The sequence below is a fragment of the Megascapheus bottae genome, chromosome 2, assembly GCF_031878675.1.
Source record: "Megascapheus bottae isolate mThoBot1 chromosome 2, mThoBot2.hap1, whole genome shotgun sequence".
Classification (NCBI taxonomy): domain Eukaryota; kingdom Metazoa; phylum Chordata; class Mammalia; order Rodentia; family Geomyidae; genus Megascapheus; species Megascapheus bottae.
In genome coordinates this window covers 76,218,661-76,233,310 of record NC_143510.1, presented here as the reverse complement: position 1 = coordinate 76,233,310, position 14,650 = coordinate 76,218,661, and the positions used below count along the sequence as shown (strand labels likewise).

The window sequence follows — 14,650 nt, the reverse complement described above, 5'->3', positions numbered from 1 at the left end:
GCATATTAATAAGGCAGTCAAACTTACATCAAAATTATCATTGTATTTTGAGGTAGGACTATAAAGCAGTCAGATTGAGTTATAAGCAGGAAGAAAATTGTTTTAATTTATAGATATATTGAGTAAGATGTTAGAATTTATATTGGACAGACACAGTGAGTATTTGTTTTTATTTGGATGCTCCATTTATCTCATCATCCTTTACAAGTTAGATTAGCACCATTCTTCTCGTGTCTTACAGATCCAACTGAAACATTGAGGATAGTCTGGATATCACTATATATTTATCAGCAAGTTCCCCAGAGTTCAAATTTGGATTTTCTGGCAGAAATTCTAGAATGTTTTCCAAAAGCATATTTCCTTCCATCCCATCATGAGGTAAGTGTTAGGAAAGTTCATGTGAATGAATACTTTAAGTCTTAACCTATAAAAAAGCATACCATTTAGCTTAAGTGCCTAAATTTCAGAAGATTCTGCAGATAATGTGAATAAACATATTTTCTTGGTTTCTTGACTCTTGGTGAAGCCAGAGATGGCTGCTGCTATTTGTGCTATCCATGTTTTCTGTTGGAAAAAAATAAAGAAAAATAATCAATATATAAGTGCAAATTAGAATTTTGAATTGGTAATTTTTTTACAGATTTGGGTTACTGTTTTACATGATATTCTATTGGCTTAGTCACTAAATTGGAGATTAACAAAACATTTGCATATGTTTTCCATTTTCTTATAGCGAATATAGATACCCCTAAACATACATAGAAATAAAAATGGATAGTGTACACAAGTTGGTTAAACAGTCCTAGGCAATCAAGGGTCCTCAGTAGTTTCTTAATGGGAGCTCAAAAAATTTGGATTGAAACATAATAGTCAATGAATATCCTATGAAATTAAGAAAATTGAGGGGAAGGATTGGGTTAAGAGGGTGGGGGAAAATGCCTAAAGAAGTGACATCAGTCAAAATGCATTGTATTCACAAATTGATTTGTTGAATGGTAACTCCTTAAAAATATGGTAACTACTTAAAAATAGAAATACAATTTAAAACAGTCACTATTCAAAAAATCCACTTTCAAACTATCTTCTCACAACATTTTTTTCTTATTTAGACTATAATTTGAAAGTTGAACTTTTGAGTTGAGAAACAAAATTCTTAGCCAGTGATGTAATTTGAAAAGCACTCTGAGGGAGGTGACCCAGGAAATTGAGTTGTTAAGAATAGTAAAAAGCTGGTTTGGTAGCACATACTTATAATTCTATCTTCCTGAGGCAGGAAGATAGCAAGTTCAAGCCTGGGCTAGACTGCATAGTATGACCTGTCTAAAACATAATGTAAAATCAAAAGCAATAATGTAATATTACTGATAAATGCAATTAATTACCTTTTTCTAGCTATATTGTTGCTATGATAGAAAAGACAAAAATAGAAACTTCTAAGATAGAGAAAGAAGATCAGGCAGCTGCTTTTCCCCATAATTGTAAAAATGGTGTCTTTTCAAAGATTGAAGAGTAGATTTGACCTGGCTCATTATTGCATTGTGCTTTCCTTGAAGCTGTTAATATTCTGGAAATTGTGGCATATTAAAAGTTAATCATGAAATCCAAAGCAATTTCCACTCCCTCCTTTCTCCCCCACTACAGAAACGTCAGTTTTGTAGCTGGATCTGAGCTAGATGTCTCTCTCTCTTCCTCTCCTGTTTCAGAAGCTGCCCAGAAAGCTTGAAAAACTTTGCACTTGACTCAGAGTTTTTTCCTTAGGGAATCTCTGAAGAACTAAATACAAAATTAAGATACATACTTTGATGTTTTCCGTTTCGGCTTGTAATAAGAATGCTGCTATACACTGTCGATATCTGTTTTCATGTTGTATAAGAAAAGCATGTCTCAGCCCAAACACTAGAAAAAGAACATTACAGAAACAAAAATAACCAAATCACTTTATATGAAATCCAAATATTTTTTTCTAGAATAAAAGCCTAGGGTTTGTCTTTTATTTTTTCTTTTTGTTTTAGTGAGGGTAAGAGTTTTATGTTCACTCGATAGCTACTCTGCCTCATACTTTATAGTTGAACTGTCAAAATAGAGACCAGAGGACAAAAAGACATTTTCATAAAGAACACATGTAAATTATAAATTAGAAGCAATAAAAGCATAGTGTTTTAGAAAGCTAATGTGTACGTTGCATTTAGAAAAGGAACAGAAGAGACAACCCCCCCATGTACTTCTTCTCAAAATAATGTAGTAATGGCAGATTTCACCAAAAGTATAGCTCTCATAGCAGAGATTACAGGCTGAGATTAAACTGGCCCCTTGGCTAGGCTACTTCCTCTCTCCTCCTGGGAGTTAGGCTCTTCCTCAATTCAGGAAGGTAACCTCTTTAATGACTTCTATATACCACATAGGAACACAGTCTTATGAAGACTTAGGGTTCATGTCCAGGTACCACAGTTTCGTACCAGTATAAAACTGTGATGACAAACAGAGCTGCTGAATGATAGGAGAGGCACATACCTGACACATGGAGTGGATCAATACGCTTGAGCACCAATCTGTCTAGTGGAATGGGCTGATCGAGTACCATGCATGAACTACCCTCTTTTATAACAGTTTGCAGCTCTGGAGTAAGAGAAGGGCATATCAAACTAGAGTCTGTGCCTCCAAGTTTCTAAAATTAAAGAGGAAAACAATGCAAGAGGTAAGAAGCAAATATGAATCCATTCTTAAGGAAACCTATTATTAGAAGTAAACCTGCTGAAATCATGCTTACTATGCTTTCTAGATCTTGAAAATAATTTTTCTCAAAGTATGGTGATTTAAAGCAAGGTACTTACTGATCAAGTTTAATTACCTAAATACATAATGAGTGGCATCTATAATTGGGTAACTTACCTTTTAGTTTTTTGGTTGTGCTGGGGATTTGAATTCAAGTCCTTGAGTTTATTGGGAAGATACTTTACCACTGAACTGTACATCCAACTCTTTTATGCAATTGCTATTTTTTACTTTTGGGGGGGTCTGGTGCAGCACTTGAACCATGATCCACCTATTTTATGCTTCGTGTCATAGCTAGAACAACAGTGATGCGTAAGTTCTTTCTATTGAGATGGAGTGTCACATACTTTTCTGTCTGGACTGGTCAGTAACTGAGATCCTCCCAATCTCAGTCTCTCACATAACTATCATGGCAGGTATACAGCACTGTACTTAGTTATGGGATGAGAAGAGATCTCATGTGTATACCCTGATTGACCTCAGGCCATTGGTCTTAGCCACCCTTGTAATTCAGACCACATTCATGAGCCACTAGCGTCCACCTGTGGGAACAATTTTAATCATCACATTACTGGGGAAGATTTTCATTCTCAATATTTTAATCTTTAGTGTTAAATTTGGAGAATGATAAAGGGGAGCCTCATATTGGCCAACTCCAATATAGAACTGTAACTCGATTCTATATTCTAGAATCTGTAAATGAGATGAATTTTTTTGCCAGTTCTGGGGCTTGAACTCAGGGCCTGGACAGTGTCCTTGGGGTTTCTCAAGGCTGGCACTTTACCACTTGAGCCACAGCATCACTTCTGTCTTTTTCTGTGTATGTGGTACCAAGGAATTGAACTCAGGGCTAGGTGCATGATAGGCAAAAGTACTCTACCACTAGGCCAAACTCATGGCCGAATTTTTTAAAGGGTATAAGAGATTGCATTTGTGAGATATGCAAAGTGAGTAATATTTCTTATCTTGAAGTCAAATTGTGAAGTATGAAAACAAGTTATTTTACAAGATGATAAATCTTGTACTCTAATTTGTGCAACTCTGAAATGAAAATAGGTTGTATAGGCATCAGAGTTTCTGAAGGAATAAAGATTTTCTCAAAATTTGCTTCTAGAGATACATTAGTCTGAATCTCTTAAAATAGGAGGTCATACAAATTCTGAAATAGTGACTTTCAATATTTTCCATCACCCACTTCCTTCTCAATTACCCAGGTATGTATAGATTGATTAATGAGGGTCTGTTTTATTGCTTAAAGGTTGTTGAATTATTTAGCTCAATTAGACAGCAAGTTATCTAGAGGCTTAGTTTATTAAAGGACATGAGATACTTAGATTTATAATATTATCTGTGTAAGCCTAGACTTTGGTAAAGGAATGAGTGGAAGCAACAAATACTAGATGTGTCCGATGCTTTTAATACACAGTGTAGTTCCACCTCTGAGTACATATATCTGTAAACCTTAGTGGAGTTGCCCTTCTTGATACTACTGTTATCCACCATTCAGGGAACAGACAGAAGTTGGGAATTTGATAGAGACCTTTTTGTGGATCAGCAGACCAGTGGCAACATATGTAATACAAATAAAGGAAGTAGGCTGGACGCATGATTCACTATTATTACCATCAACTACAACAGGGCCAGACATGATGGTCAATACTTATAATACTAGCTACTAAGAAGTCAGAGATCAGTAGAATCACAGTTTGAAAACGGCCAATGCCAAAAGTTAATGAGACCCCCATTTCTGTTCAAAATCCGGACATGGTGCTGCATACCTCTGATCATAGGAGGGTAGTGATCTGAGGCTGGATGTGGGCAAAAGTATGAGACTACCTTTAAAAAACAAAACAAAACTTAAAAAAAAACCTAAAAGCAAGAAGACCTTTAAGCCTGGTTTAATTGGTAGAGCGCTTGCCTAGTAATTGTTAGGCCTTCAGTATAATCCCTACTATTGCAAAAAAAAAAAAAGAGAAAAGAAACCAGAAACAAAAAAACAAAACCCACAATAATGGTAATGAAGAGTTCCGATTCTCTTCAGAAATTTGGGACGGTAGCCCCTACATAACTCGTTTTATCTGTGATATCAGCTACATGCTTGTCCAGCTTCTGAAGCCTTGTACAGGTAACACCAAAAGATCAAAGCTCCGTCTGGCCTCCAGTCCCCAAGTCTATCACTTCTCAAGAAAGATGAGAGCTTTCAAGGCAGAATGAGTGATGGATCCCACTTTTCTCACAGATGCATACAGGTTGGAGTCCCACTGGATGCTGACAGCTCTCCTTGTGGTGGCCATCATGGGTGACTCATGCCTACCCGAGTCGTGCATGGTTTTTAAAACTTCCCTTGAAAGTACACAGACTACCTTGCCCTAACACTGTAAAATTCCTTTGGCATACTTGAAAATTATAATTTCTTTGTTCTGTTTTTTAGTGTGAGATTCAATTTGTTGTAGAAGGACACTAGTTTTAACAGGAAAAATATGCTTAAACTCATTTAGAAACATTGGAAATAGCATTTTACCTTTTTGCTGCGCTTAATTTTTGTAACCAGAAGGAAATCATCAAAGAGAAACAGATAAGCATCTAGGAATCTTGTATTTTCTGAGGAAGGATAGACAAAGTAAAAATTCAGACTTGAAACATTAAGCAGGTCTTTAAAAAAATAGAAGAATCTCTTACAAAACAATAGTTTTATAGCTCAGGGAGTTTCAGGAAGATGGATCAGAAGGCTGCCTGTTGTTGATGTGGAATTGATTTTTTCCCCAAACACAAACTTGATCACAGTCCCAGCTTTCAGTTTAAAAGATATTGTATTTGTGATATATTTCTGAGTGGATCAAAGGTAACTTGAGTAGTATTTGTAATAGTTTCAACTAAACCCAGGACAAATCCATTTGTGAATTGAACCTTCAGAATTCTGATCCTTTCACTCATCTCTCTTGATGGTCTTTGCCGACAATGTACATTTGTCAAAAAAAAAAAAAAGGTATTTTGTCATTTCTATGTACTAAACTATGTCCTCTCCTGCTCCTGTGTTTAAGTTCTAAACCACATGTGGTTGTATTTGGGTGAAGGATGAAATTATGGTAAACAATTACAGTTAAAATAAGTATATTGTAAGGAGGGAAGTCTTGTTGATTCAGTAGGATTAGTGTCTTCATGATAGTTGTCAGTGATGCCCTTTTCTTCCTTTTGAGGACATTAGAAGGTCACCTGCAAGCCAGGGAGACAGCACTCAGCAGGAACCATTACCAAATTGGCCAGCACCTTATTCAGAGATATCTAGCCTGCTGTCTGTGAGAGAGTATGTGTTTGAGACACTTATCTGATGACATTTTTCACAGCCCTAATTGACTAAAAACCATTAGTTATTTCTTATATTTCATATTGTCTCCATAAATGTATAGATGTTTTACATGTAGCATGGTGTGTACAAATTTTCTGGTTTCACTTTTAATAGTTACTTAAGGCAAATAGACTTTCCTATTTTCTTCTTTTTAAAGAAGAGAGCAATAGGAGAGACATATTTTGCTATTAAGTAATTAGAAAAGGAAATGGATAAGTTTCAATCATTTCAGAGGAAAAGATTATTTGTCCTGAAGAGGCTGTGACAGGTACTTAAAAAGCAAATACAGGAAAATCCAATCATTTTGTAGCTTATCATATTTGTATTTATTTATATTATTCTAGAATTTATTCCTGTGTACTTTTATTCCTAAAAGCTGGATGGCAAAATAAATAAGTAAAAGGAAGTCAGAGGTTGGCAAGCTACAGATTAAAAGTGGTTGAGTATCATAGGCACAGGTTATTCTCAGCTCCCCTTCAAGCTTCAAGCTAGACTTCCTGCCTAGTCATTCTGGTTTCCCTTCCTCTTTGCCATTTTTCACATGGCTTCTTAGTAATTCTTAAGTAAACACATTTTTAGGCCTTACATCCCTTTCATGAACTCAGTTATTGGGGCTAGGTGAGTAGGGCAGTGGTAGAGGAAAGGCATACCTTGAATATGACCTGCAGCATCAATAAAATAGAAATAGAAATAAAGGGGCTTAGTAATTTTATTTTTGTCCCACATTTCCTGCCCAAGTCCTCCTGTTAAGTTTCCAATATAGTTCTGGAAGCTTTCAGGTCAGTATGGTCTGGCCTGAAGCAGGATTCTGCTGCTTACCTGCCTGATGACTTTGAGCATGCTATGAAACATCCCACAAGCTCAGATTCCATATGTAAAACATAGGGTTAAACATAACTTCTCTGTATATTTAATTAGAGGGAAACAGAACATTAAAAAGCCCTTTGATGTAAAGCACTGACCTATCTGCCTTCCCTTCTTCATAGTTGCCTGGGCTGTCCCTGAAACACAGAAGATACTCAATAAATGTAAGAGTAAGGAATCTAACTGCAGTGCCTTCTCACAGGATCTGTCATTAGCTGGCACCTCCTTTAGGCCTTCATACACAATTGTTACACAGTAAGATTTTGTGTAGGAATGAAACGAATGGAATGGTCAAAAGTATTTTGGCCAGGCTACTTTCAGATTATGCTGTCCATCCTTTCTTTACAACAGAAAGAGGTGGTGAAAGGGGGAAGACCCCTGTGCCATACAGAATAGACAATTAACTACAGGAGTTTGCCCTCCTGTCTACTCTCCCAGGTGGCTTCAATCTCCTAGCTCCTACTACTTTTAACATCTGCTCAGTCTTTCACCAACTTCATTTTCCTATTCCTCAAAGCTCACCTTAATCCCTTGTGTTGCGGGAAGACTTTGCTTAACACTTCAACCTAAAGACTAATCTGAACTTAAACTTTAGGGTTATCATAGGACAGAGCCCCCCAACCAAAGAGAATGGAGTATATGTAGTATTTCATCTTTCAGTGGCACCTACCTAGTACAATGTGTGCTATGCAATGAGTTCTCAGTAAACACTTGAAAATTTGATTATCTCTCTGTAGGAATAAAATGATAATGGTGATGATTTCTAGTTCTGACCTAGACTTTTCTGTATTCTCAATGTTATGAAAGCTGCTTTATTTTAACAATGATTTTTATGAGCTAGATATAACAATTCCACTTTCCAGATAGAACATAGCTAGTTCCACTGTGAAGTGTTAGGTCAAGATGGAGCTCTTATGCATAGCTTCTATCGCTCTGATAATTTCTTAGCCCTTCAACTAGAAGTCAAACAAGTTATAAAGGAGCAATGGTGTTGGGATTTTATGAGAATCAATTATTTACCTGCAAGAGTTAATTTTCCTTCATGGAGAAGATGTCTGTTGGTTGGTGACAAGATGTTTTCTGCCATGTGTTCTTTTAAAATGTGTTTTAGACACTTGTAAAACAAGGGAGAACATAAGAGAGATGGTGTTAATGATAGAGAACACATTCAAGGAGCTGGGGATATGAACTCCATCTAGAAAATGGGGATATTTAGAAATGCCAGTGGATGAACATTAGGTATGGAAATTAGTGGGAACACCTCTCAGGTTGTCCCTAGAATAGTACAGTGATGGCATCCTCTCTCTCCACATAGAAATAATGCCATGTAGACAAAAGCATACACTGTACCCCTTGCTCAGAAAACTAGATTTGTTCTTCAAGTAGCCATCAGCTGGGGACTCCCTAATACAGTTCACTTAAATCCCAGACTTCCAGAAAGGGACAGAAGTCTTAACTGATCCTTTTTGTACCTCTGGAATGAAAAACCTTTTATCTCTGTCCCAAAGCGGAGGCCAAACTATAATTTCCTGTAGATGTCTAAATTTTTGGAAATTGTCAAGCCACTTCACTTTTCCTTCAAGATCCCCTGAAAGACAAGACATATGCGATGTTTTTAAATTCATGTAACATTGCAGTATAAATTTTAACTAGCACATATACTATCATTCAGACATACTGCCTTCCCCCTGAAAATTCATTTAATGTATTATTTGCTATTTTCTCTTGCACAGAAAAATAATACAAAGCTTTTGTAAAATTTTTTATACCTCACACCACAGAGGCTGTTAAGCAAAGATAGAGAAAACAATGTAATAATAAGGACCAGCATGTCTTTTGGTTTTAATAAAAAGTACACAATCTCTTCATGATAAGAATGATTATTTCAGCTGGGCACTGGTGGCTCCTACCTATAATCCTAGCTATTCAGGAGGTTGAGATCTGAGTATCACAGATCAAAGTCAGTCTGTGTGGCTCTTATCTCCACTTAAATCACAGAAAAAATCTGGACTGGAAAAAAATAGAATGATTATTTCTTTTTTAGCCATGTGCCAGCCTCATGCTTATAATTTCAGCGACTCAGGAGGCTGAAATGTTAAGCCAGCACAGGTAGGAAGGTCCTTGAGATTCTTATTTCTAGAAGTGTAGCTGTGGCTGGCGTTGTGACATGCTAGCCTTGGATTAAAAACAAATTAGTTCAGGGACAGCACTTGAGCCTTGAGTTCAATCCCCAATATCAGTACAAAAAACACAAGGGGCGGGAGTTTGGTCTAGTGGCAGAGTGTTTGCCTAGCATGCACAAAGACCCGGGTTCAATTCCTCAGTACCACATACATAGAAAAAAGCTGGAAGTGGTGCTTAGGCTCAAGTGGTAGAGCTTTATCCTTGAGAAAGTCCAAGGACAGTGCTCATGCCCTGAGCTCTAAGCCCAGGACTGGCAACACACACACACACACACACACACAACAAAACAAAAACCAGAACCCCCAATAATTGTTTCTTTTGGTAATACTCAGATTGCCTTTTGAAGTTTCATATTAATTTTCTAGCACTTTTTAATACCATATTTTGCTTTATGGCATATATCGTAGATTCCTTATTTGAACTTCAGGTCTCTACAACTACAAAAATAAACTCATTATAGGATTCTCTTAGATATCCTAAATTTCAGTTCTAAAGATTGCATCTGGCATTATTTTTACATTCCAATGATTTCAAAAACAGGATAAAGGGCAATTTCTGAAGCAGATAGGTTTCCAAGGATGTTTACTCTCATTTGCTTTATGAGAATTCAGAATGGATGTTAAAAACAGTGCTTTCAGTCATCTGGGAAGTAAGACTTTTCCTGCCTGAATTCATTTCTGAAACCTTTGGTATAGAGAGCCATGTCCCATGTAAACTTGGTGTTACTGTTCTCCCAAGTTTGTCAGGATATGACTAGAGCCCATTGTTTTGGGTGTTTAATTTATAATGTACTCACAGTTGGCTCTCATTTCCCAGAGTCATGACCCCAGGTCAGCCTAATTACTTTCTAGGATGAGAGCCCAGATGTTCCCAGGAGCCACAGAACTCCCCAACTTTTGAATTAAGATCACATTTCTCAGGACTTACGGATAGACTTTTCCACCTTTTCCTTGATGGAGTATATCATGATTTTCTCAGTGGAGTCTGTACTTCGTTTCCAGATATTCTTTAGCAATAAGGGATATCGAGTCAGCCGGTGCAAAGGGGCCACCAGGAGTTCAGGCAGGTGAAGTCGCTTGCACTGTTCATTTTGCTCACACCACTGAGGAGGGAAAAAACAATCATATTAGAATATCACCTCGCCTGTGGAGGTATGAGCAAGCCTGGGGTTAAGAGACTTGATAGCATTACAACTCTGAACTTGCTGGAACAGTTTATTAACAATGGACTAGCTTTTTGAAAATTCCAAATTATATGGCCTTAGTAAGCCTATATACCAGTTCCAAATTGTCACTTCTTTGTCATTGCTCAAGTATTCCTTATATAATGGTGCTAGCTACATTAATAGCTTTGTCAAAGTATTTCTTCTTTCTGCACACAGGAATCCTTGCAAGCATACTCTGCCCTACATACTAACAAGTCATGTAAAAAACAAAAATAAATAACCAATTAAGCACATATAAAATAGATAACAAGGTGAAATATTGTAACAATATGAAATAACCAAGGGATGGCAAAAGAGATGAGAGATAACATAGTACAGAAGGGGGGAAATCAAGATAAGAGGGGGGAGGGTGGGAGGGAAATGGGGACCATGTCATAAGAAAGGGTATCAATGTTTGTGAAGTTATGCATCTTCTATCTGGTGAATATAATGTAGCCCTTCTGTTAATCACAATAAAAAATTATTGAAAAAAAAAAAAACCAAAAACAAAAACCCCAACATCAGCAACAAAAAAAACTTGGGACATGGTCCTGAACTCCAGGAGTCAGGCTATAAGCACCATCTTCCTTTCTCTGGACTTTGGGTTCCTCTTCTGTGAAGTAGTGAGGACACTTGATGGTCTCCAAGTTCTCATCTAGCTCCACATGGCTCTACGTAGAGTGGTAATAGGTAGAAAGAAAGGGAGGAGAAGAGGAGAGGAGTGACTCCCTTGGCTGATTTTCAGGCTGACTCAGCAGCATTCCAGTGATACTTGCTGGTTCTCCTAGATACCTGGGGAATTCTAGTAATTGATTTCCCAATAGCAACTAGGGATCCCCTCAAAACACCTAACTTGGGCCACTTCTCCAAGTTGCTGTCCTAAGAGGAATAGCTCTATCGTCCAGCACTTACTGGTAGTTGCGGTAAATGTAAGTATAGATATGGTCCAAATAACAACCTAGCAAAGCACATCAATGAGAAATAATAGAGGGACATCAGAGACTTTCAGTGTTCTGGAAAACCTCAGAGGGGAAAGAAAATAGCCACAGACAATTATAAAGGTAGAGTTTATCTTTAATACTTTTATTCGCTTTATTTTGGGGTGCATTAGGAAGATCAGTATGTCTAGGGCTGGGAGTGTGGCCTAGTGATAGAGTGCTTTCCTAGCATGCACCAAGAACTGGGTTCGATTCCTCAGTACCACATACATAGAAAAGGCTGGAAATGATTCTGTGGCGCAAGTGGTAGAGCACTAGCCTTGAGAAAGTCCAAGGACAGTGCCCAGGCTCTGAGTTCAAGCCCCAGAACTGGCAAAAAAAGGAAAAAGGAAGATCAATATGTCTATCAAGAAAAATTGCACATAAAAAACTTTTCACTGATGGGTCTAAATCACCTTATGTCTTATTAAAATAATCCATAGTGTTTAATGAAACAGCAAGAGAAGTTAGGTGGCACAAATAAAAATATTTCCCTGTATAAGCATCTCAGTGAGATGCACCATCGAGCTAGGGCAGCAAATATATCTGGAATCTTGGGAAATTCTTTGAAAGGTAGTGCTGGTAATTGAACTCAAGACCTCATTCTTGTTGGGTAGGTGTTCTACCACTTGAGCTATGCCTGCCAGAGGAAATGTGGAAGGATTACATCTTCAAATTTCATCTGCCATGAGATAATGACTATCTCATTGGACAGTTGAGAACTTTTAGCTACATAATATATGATCATCTAAAACATTGAATCATAGGGCTCTAAAGTCCTGAGCTACACAAAGACTTTGTATAGTTTTCAGTTTTTCCCTTTGCATCATTGTAATTGATTACAAAATAGCAGGAAGAAGCCTACTCGCATCAATACACTTGTAGATAATGGATGTGCATTCATAAAACCCAATCTCAGCTGAGCTGATGCCTGGAATCCTAGCTACTTTGGAGGCTGAGATTTCAGTTTGAAGCCAGACTTGGCAGAAAAAAACAACAACAACAACAAAAACTGAAACTGGTGCTGTGGCTCAAGTGGTAGAATGCTAGCCTTGAGCATAAACAGGCTCAGGGACAGCACCTAGACCCTGAGTTCAAGTCCCACAACCACCAAAAACCAAATCCCATATGCTAGATGAGTAAATTCTTTTCAGTCCATTGGTAATCCAATTTGAGGCAGTTTGTAACATGCCAGAGATGTAAATTTCTAAGAAAGTTTTCTATAGCACAACACTGCAGGAGAATATCAGCTTCAGACAAGCCTGAATTAGAATCCTCCCTGTCCCTCTATTTAACAGCAAGTTGCCTAAATTTTCTAAGTTCTTGGAATATGTGAATAATTCTACAGAGTTATTGTATAGCCAAAGATACCAGTGATACTTGGCATAAGAAAACCTAGTGCCTGGTCCATAGCAAGGGTTAAAAATCAGTCCTCATTAGTTTGTATGAGGACACTTTTGTTCTTTGCTTTGGGGTAGTGGAAGACATATTTCTTTTAAACTTCTCTAGCGTCTTTCCTGGTCCCTTAGTTTTGCCTTATGTCTACTAAAGCATTATGTTTTGGGGGGGGTGGGGGGTGGGGGGGTCTTGGGGCTTTAACTTGGCCTGGGTACTGTCCTTGAGCTGAGAAAAGGCTACCACCCTACCCCTGGGCCTGGGCGTTGTCCCTGAGCTCTTCAGCTCAAAGCTACTACCCTACCCTTGAGCCAAGCCCCACTTCCCATTTCTAGAGGTTAATTGAAGGTAAAAGTCTCCTTTTGTGCCCAGGCTGGCTTTGAACCTTAATCCTCAGATCTCAGCTTCCTGAGGAGCTAGGATTACAGGCATGAGCCACCTGCCAACTGCATTATACATTTTTGTGTGTGTTTGTAGTCCTGGGGCTTGAACTCAGGGCCTGGGCACTACTTGAGCTGCAGCTCTACTTCTGCCTTTTCTGTGATTAATTGGAAAGTCTCACAGACTTTCCTACGCAGGCTGGTTTGAAACTGTGATCCTCAGATCTCAGACTCTTGAGTAGCTGGGATTACAGGTGTGAGCCACTGGCATCTGACAACATTATACATTTTAAATGCACCAATTGTTGTTATAAGAACATTGTATCCTTTACCCATTTCCTTGTATACCACTGGATAGTAAAATTTCAAAACATAAAGTTAACTGATCCTTGCCAATGACAGACAAGCTGTAGGAAAGGAAAACAGTGCTACTATAAAGAACACTGGATTTAAAATTTTTAAATGGAATATTTTTAGTTGATGTGCAAAAACACATTTACAGGGTACTGTGTGATTTTTTTGTTATTGTTGGTAGTGGGACTTGAACTCTGGGCCTAGGCATTGTCCCTGAGTTCTTTAGCTCAAGGCTCACCCTATCCCTTGAACCACAATTCTCAGATTTAAACCTCCTGAGTAGCTAGAATTACAGGCATGAGCCACTGGATCTAGCCCATGTGATTTTTTTAATACATATATACATCATGTTTAGATAACATTAAGCATCTAAGGACCTTAATGTGCTTTCTTTGCCACTTTAGCTACCTTTGACATAGCAAATGTATAACCTCTCTGAGCCTCGGGAATGCTTAGGAACAACGTAATCAAACTTGTAAATTTGATTAAATCATCTTCAAGAGATGTTCAAGGCAGTGCCTGGTAAAGCATTCCACATTATATATGTTTCATGTTACCATAACAACATTGCACCTTTATTCCCCTTCCTTAAATACCCTTGGATGCTATACTTATTTCATATATTAAGTTAAACAACTCTTCTATATCACAATTTGAAGATGGTGGCTGGAATTTGTCTGATCTTTTCCACAGTGAAAAAGGCAGAGAAATACGGGCTTGACTAAGAATCTACTCCCTTAGCTTTCAGAGAAAACATTTACAGAATGATTGTCCCATATCTATCTCTCTCTCCCCCCCTCTCTTTTTTTGTGGGTCACGTAGCTTGAACTTGGCCTGGGTGCTGTCCCTGACCTCTTCAGCTCAAGGCTTCTGTCCTACCCTTGAACCAAGCCCCACTTCCAGTTTTCTAGAGGTTAACTAGAAATAGGAGTCTCAGGTCCTTTTGTGCCCTGGCTGGCTTTGGACCTTAATCCTCACATCACAACCTTCTGAGTACCAAGGATTACAGGTGTGAGCCACCTAGCCCGGCTAAAAGCCTCTTTCTTCCTCTTTTTTTTAAAATTTATTTTATTTTATTTTTTCCTGTTGTGGGGCTTGAACTCAGGGCCTGAGCACTGTCCTTGAACTTTTCTCAAGGCTAGAGTTCTACCCTTGAGCCACAGCACCACTTCCA

The 14,650-nt window shown here is 38.1% G+C and overlaps 1 protein-coding gene across 1 annotated transcript in view; it reads right to left on the bottom strand.

The window, feature by feature from the left end:
* Positions 1 to 70: 70 nt before the first annotated feature.
* Plekhg7 (pleckstrin homology and RhoGEF domain containing G7) overlaps positions 71 to 14,650 on the bottom strand; it is a 45,896-nt gene continuing 31,316 nt past the window's right edge. Inside the window, exons 10-16 of the mRNA XM_090328380.1 lie at positions 10,094 to 10,268; positions 8,455 to 8,570; positions 8,003 to 8,096; positions 5,294 to 5,373; positions 2,512 to 2,665; positions 1,799 to 1,896; positions 71 to 564 (exon numbers count right to left, since the gene is read on the bottom strand). Of these exons, the coding sequence (XP_090184506.1) occupies positions 457 to 564; positions 1,799 to 1,896; positions 2,512 to 2,665; positions 5,294 to 5,373; positions 8,003 to 8,096; positions 8,455 to 8,570; positions 10,094 to 10,268 (825 nt within the window). The 3' untranslated portion in view covers positions 71 to 456. The remainder of the gene's footprint in view (positions 565 to 1,798; positions 1,897 to 2,511; positions 2,666 to 5,293; positions 5,374 to 8,002; positions 8,097 to 8,454; positions 8,571 to 10,093; positions 10,269 to 14,650) is intronic.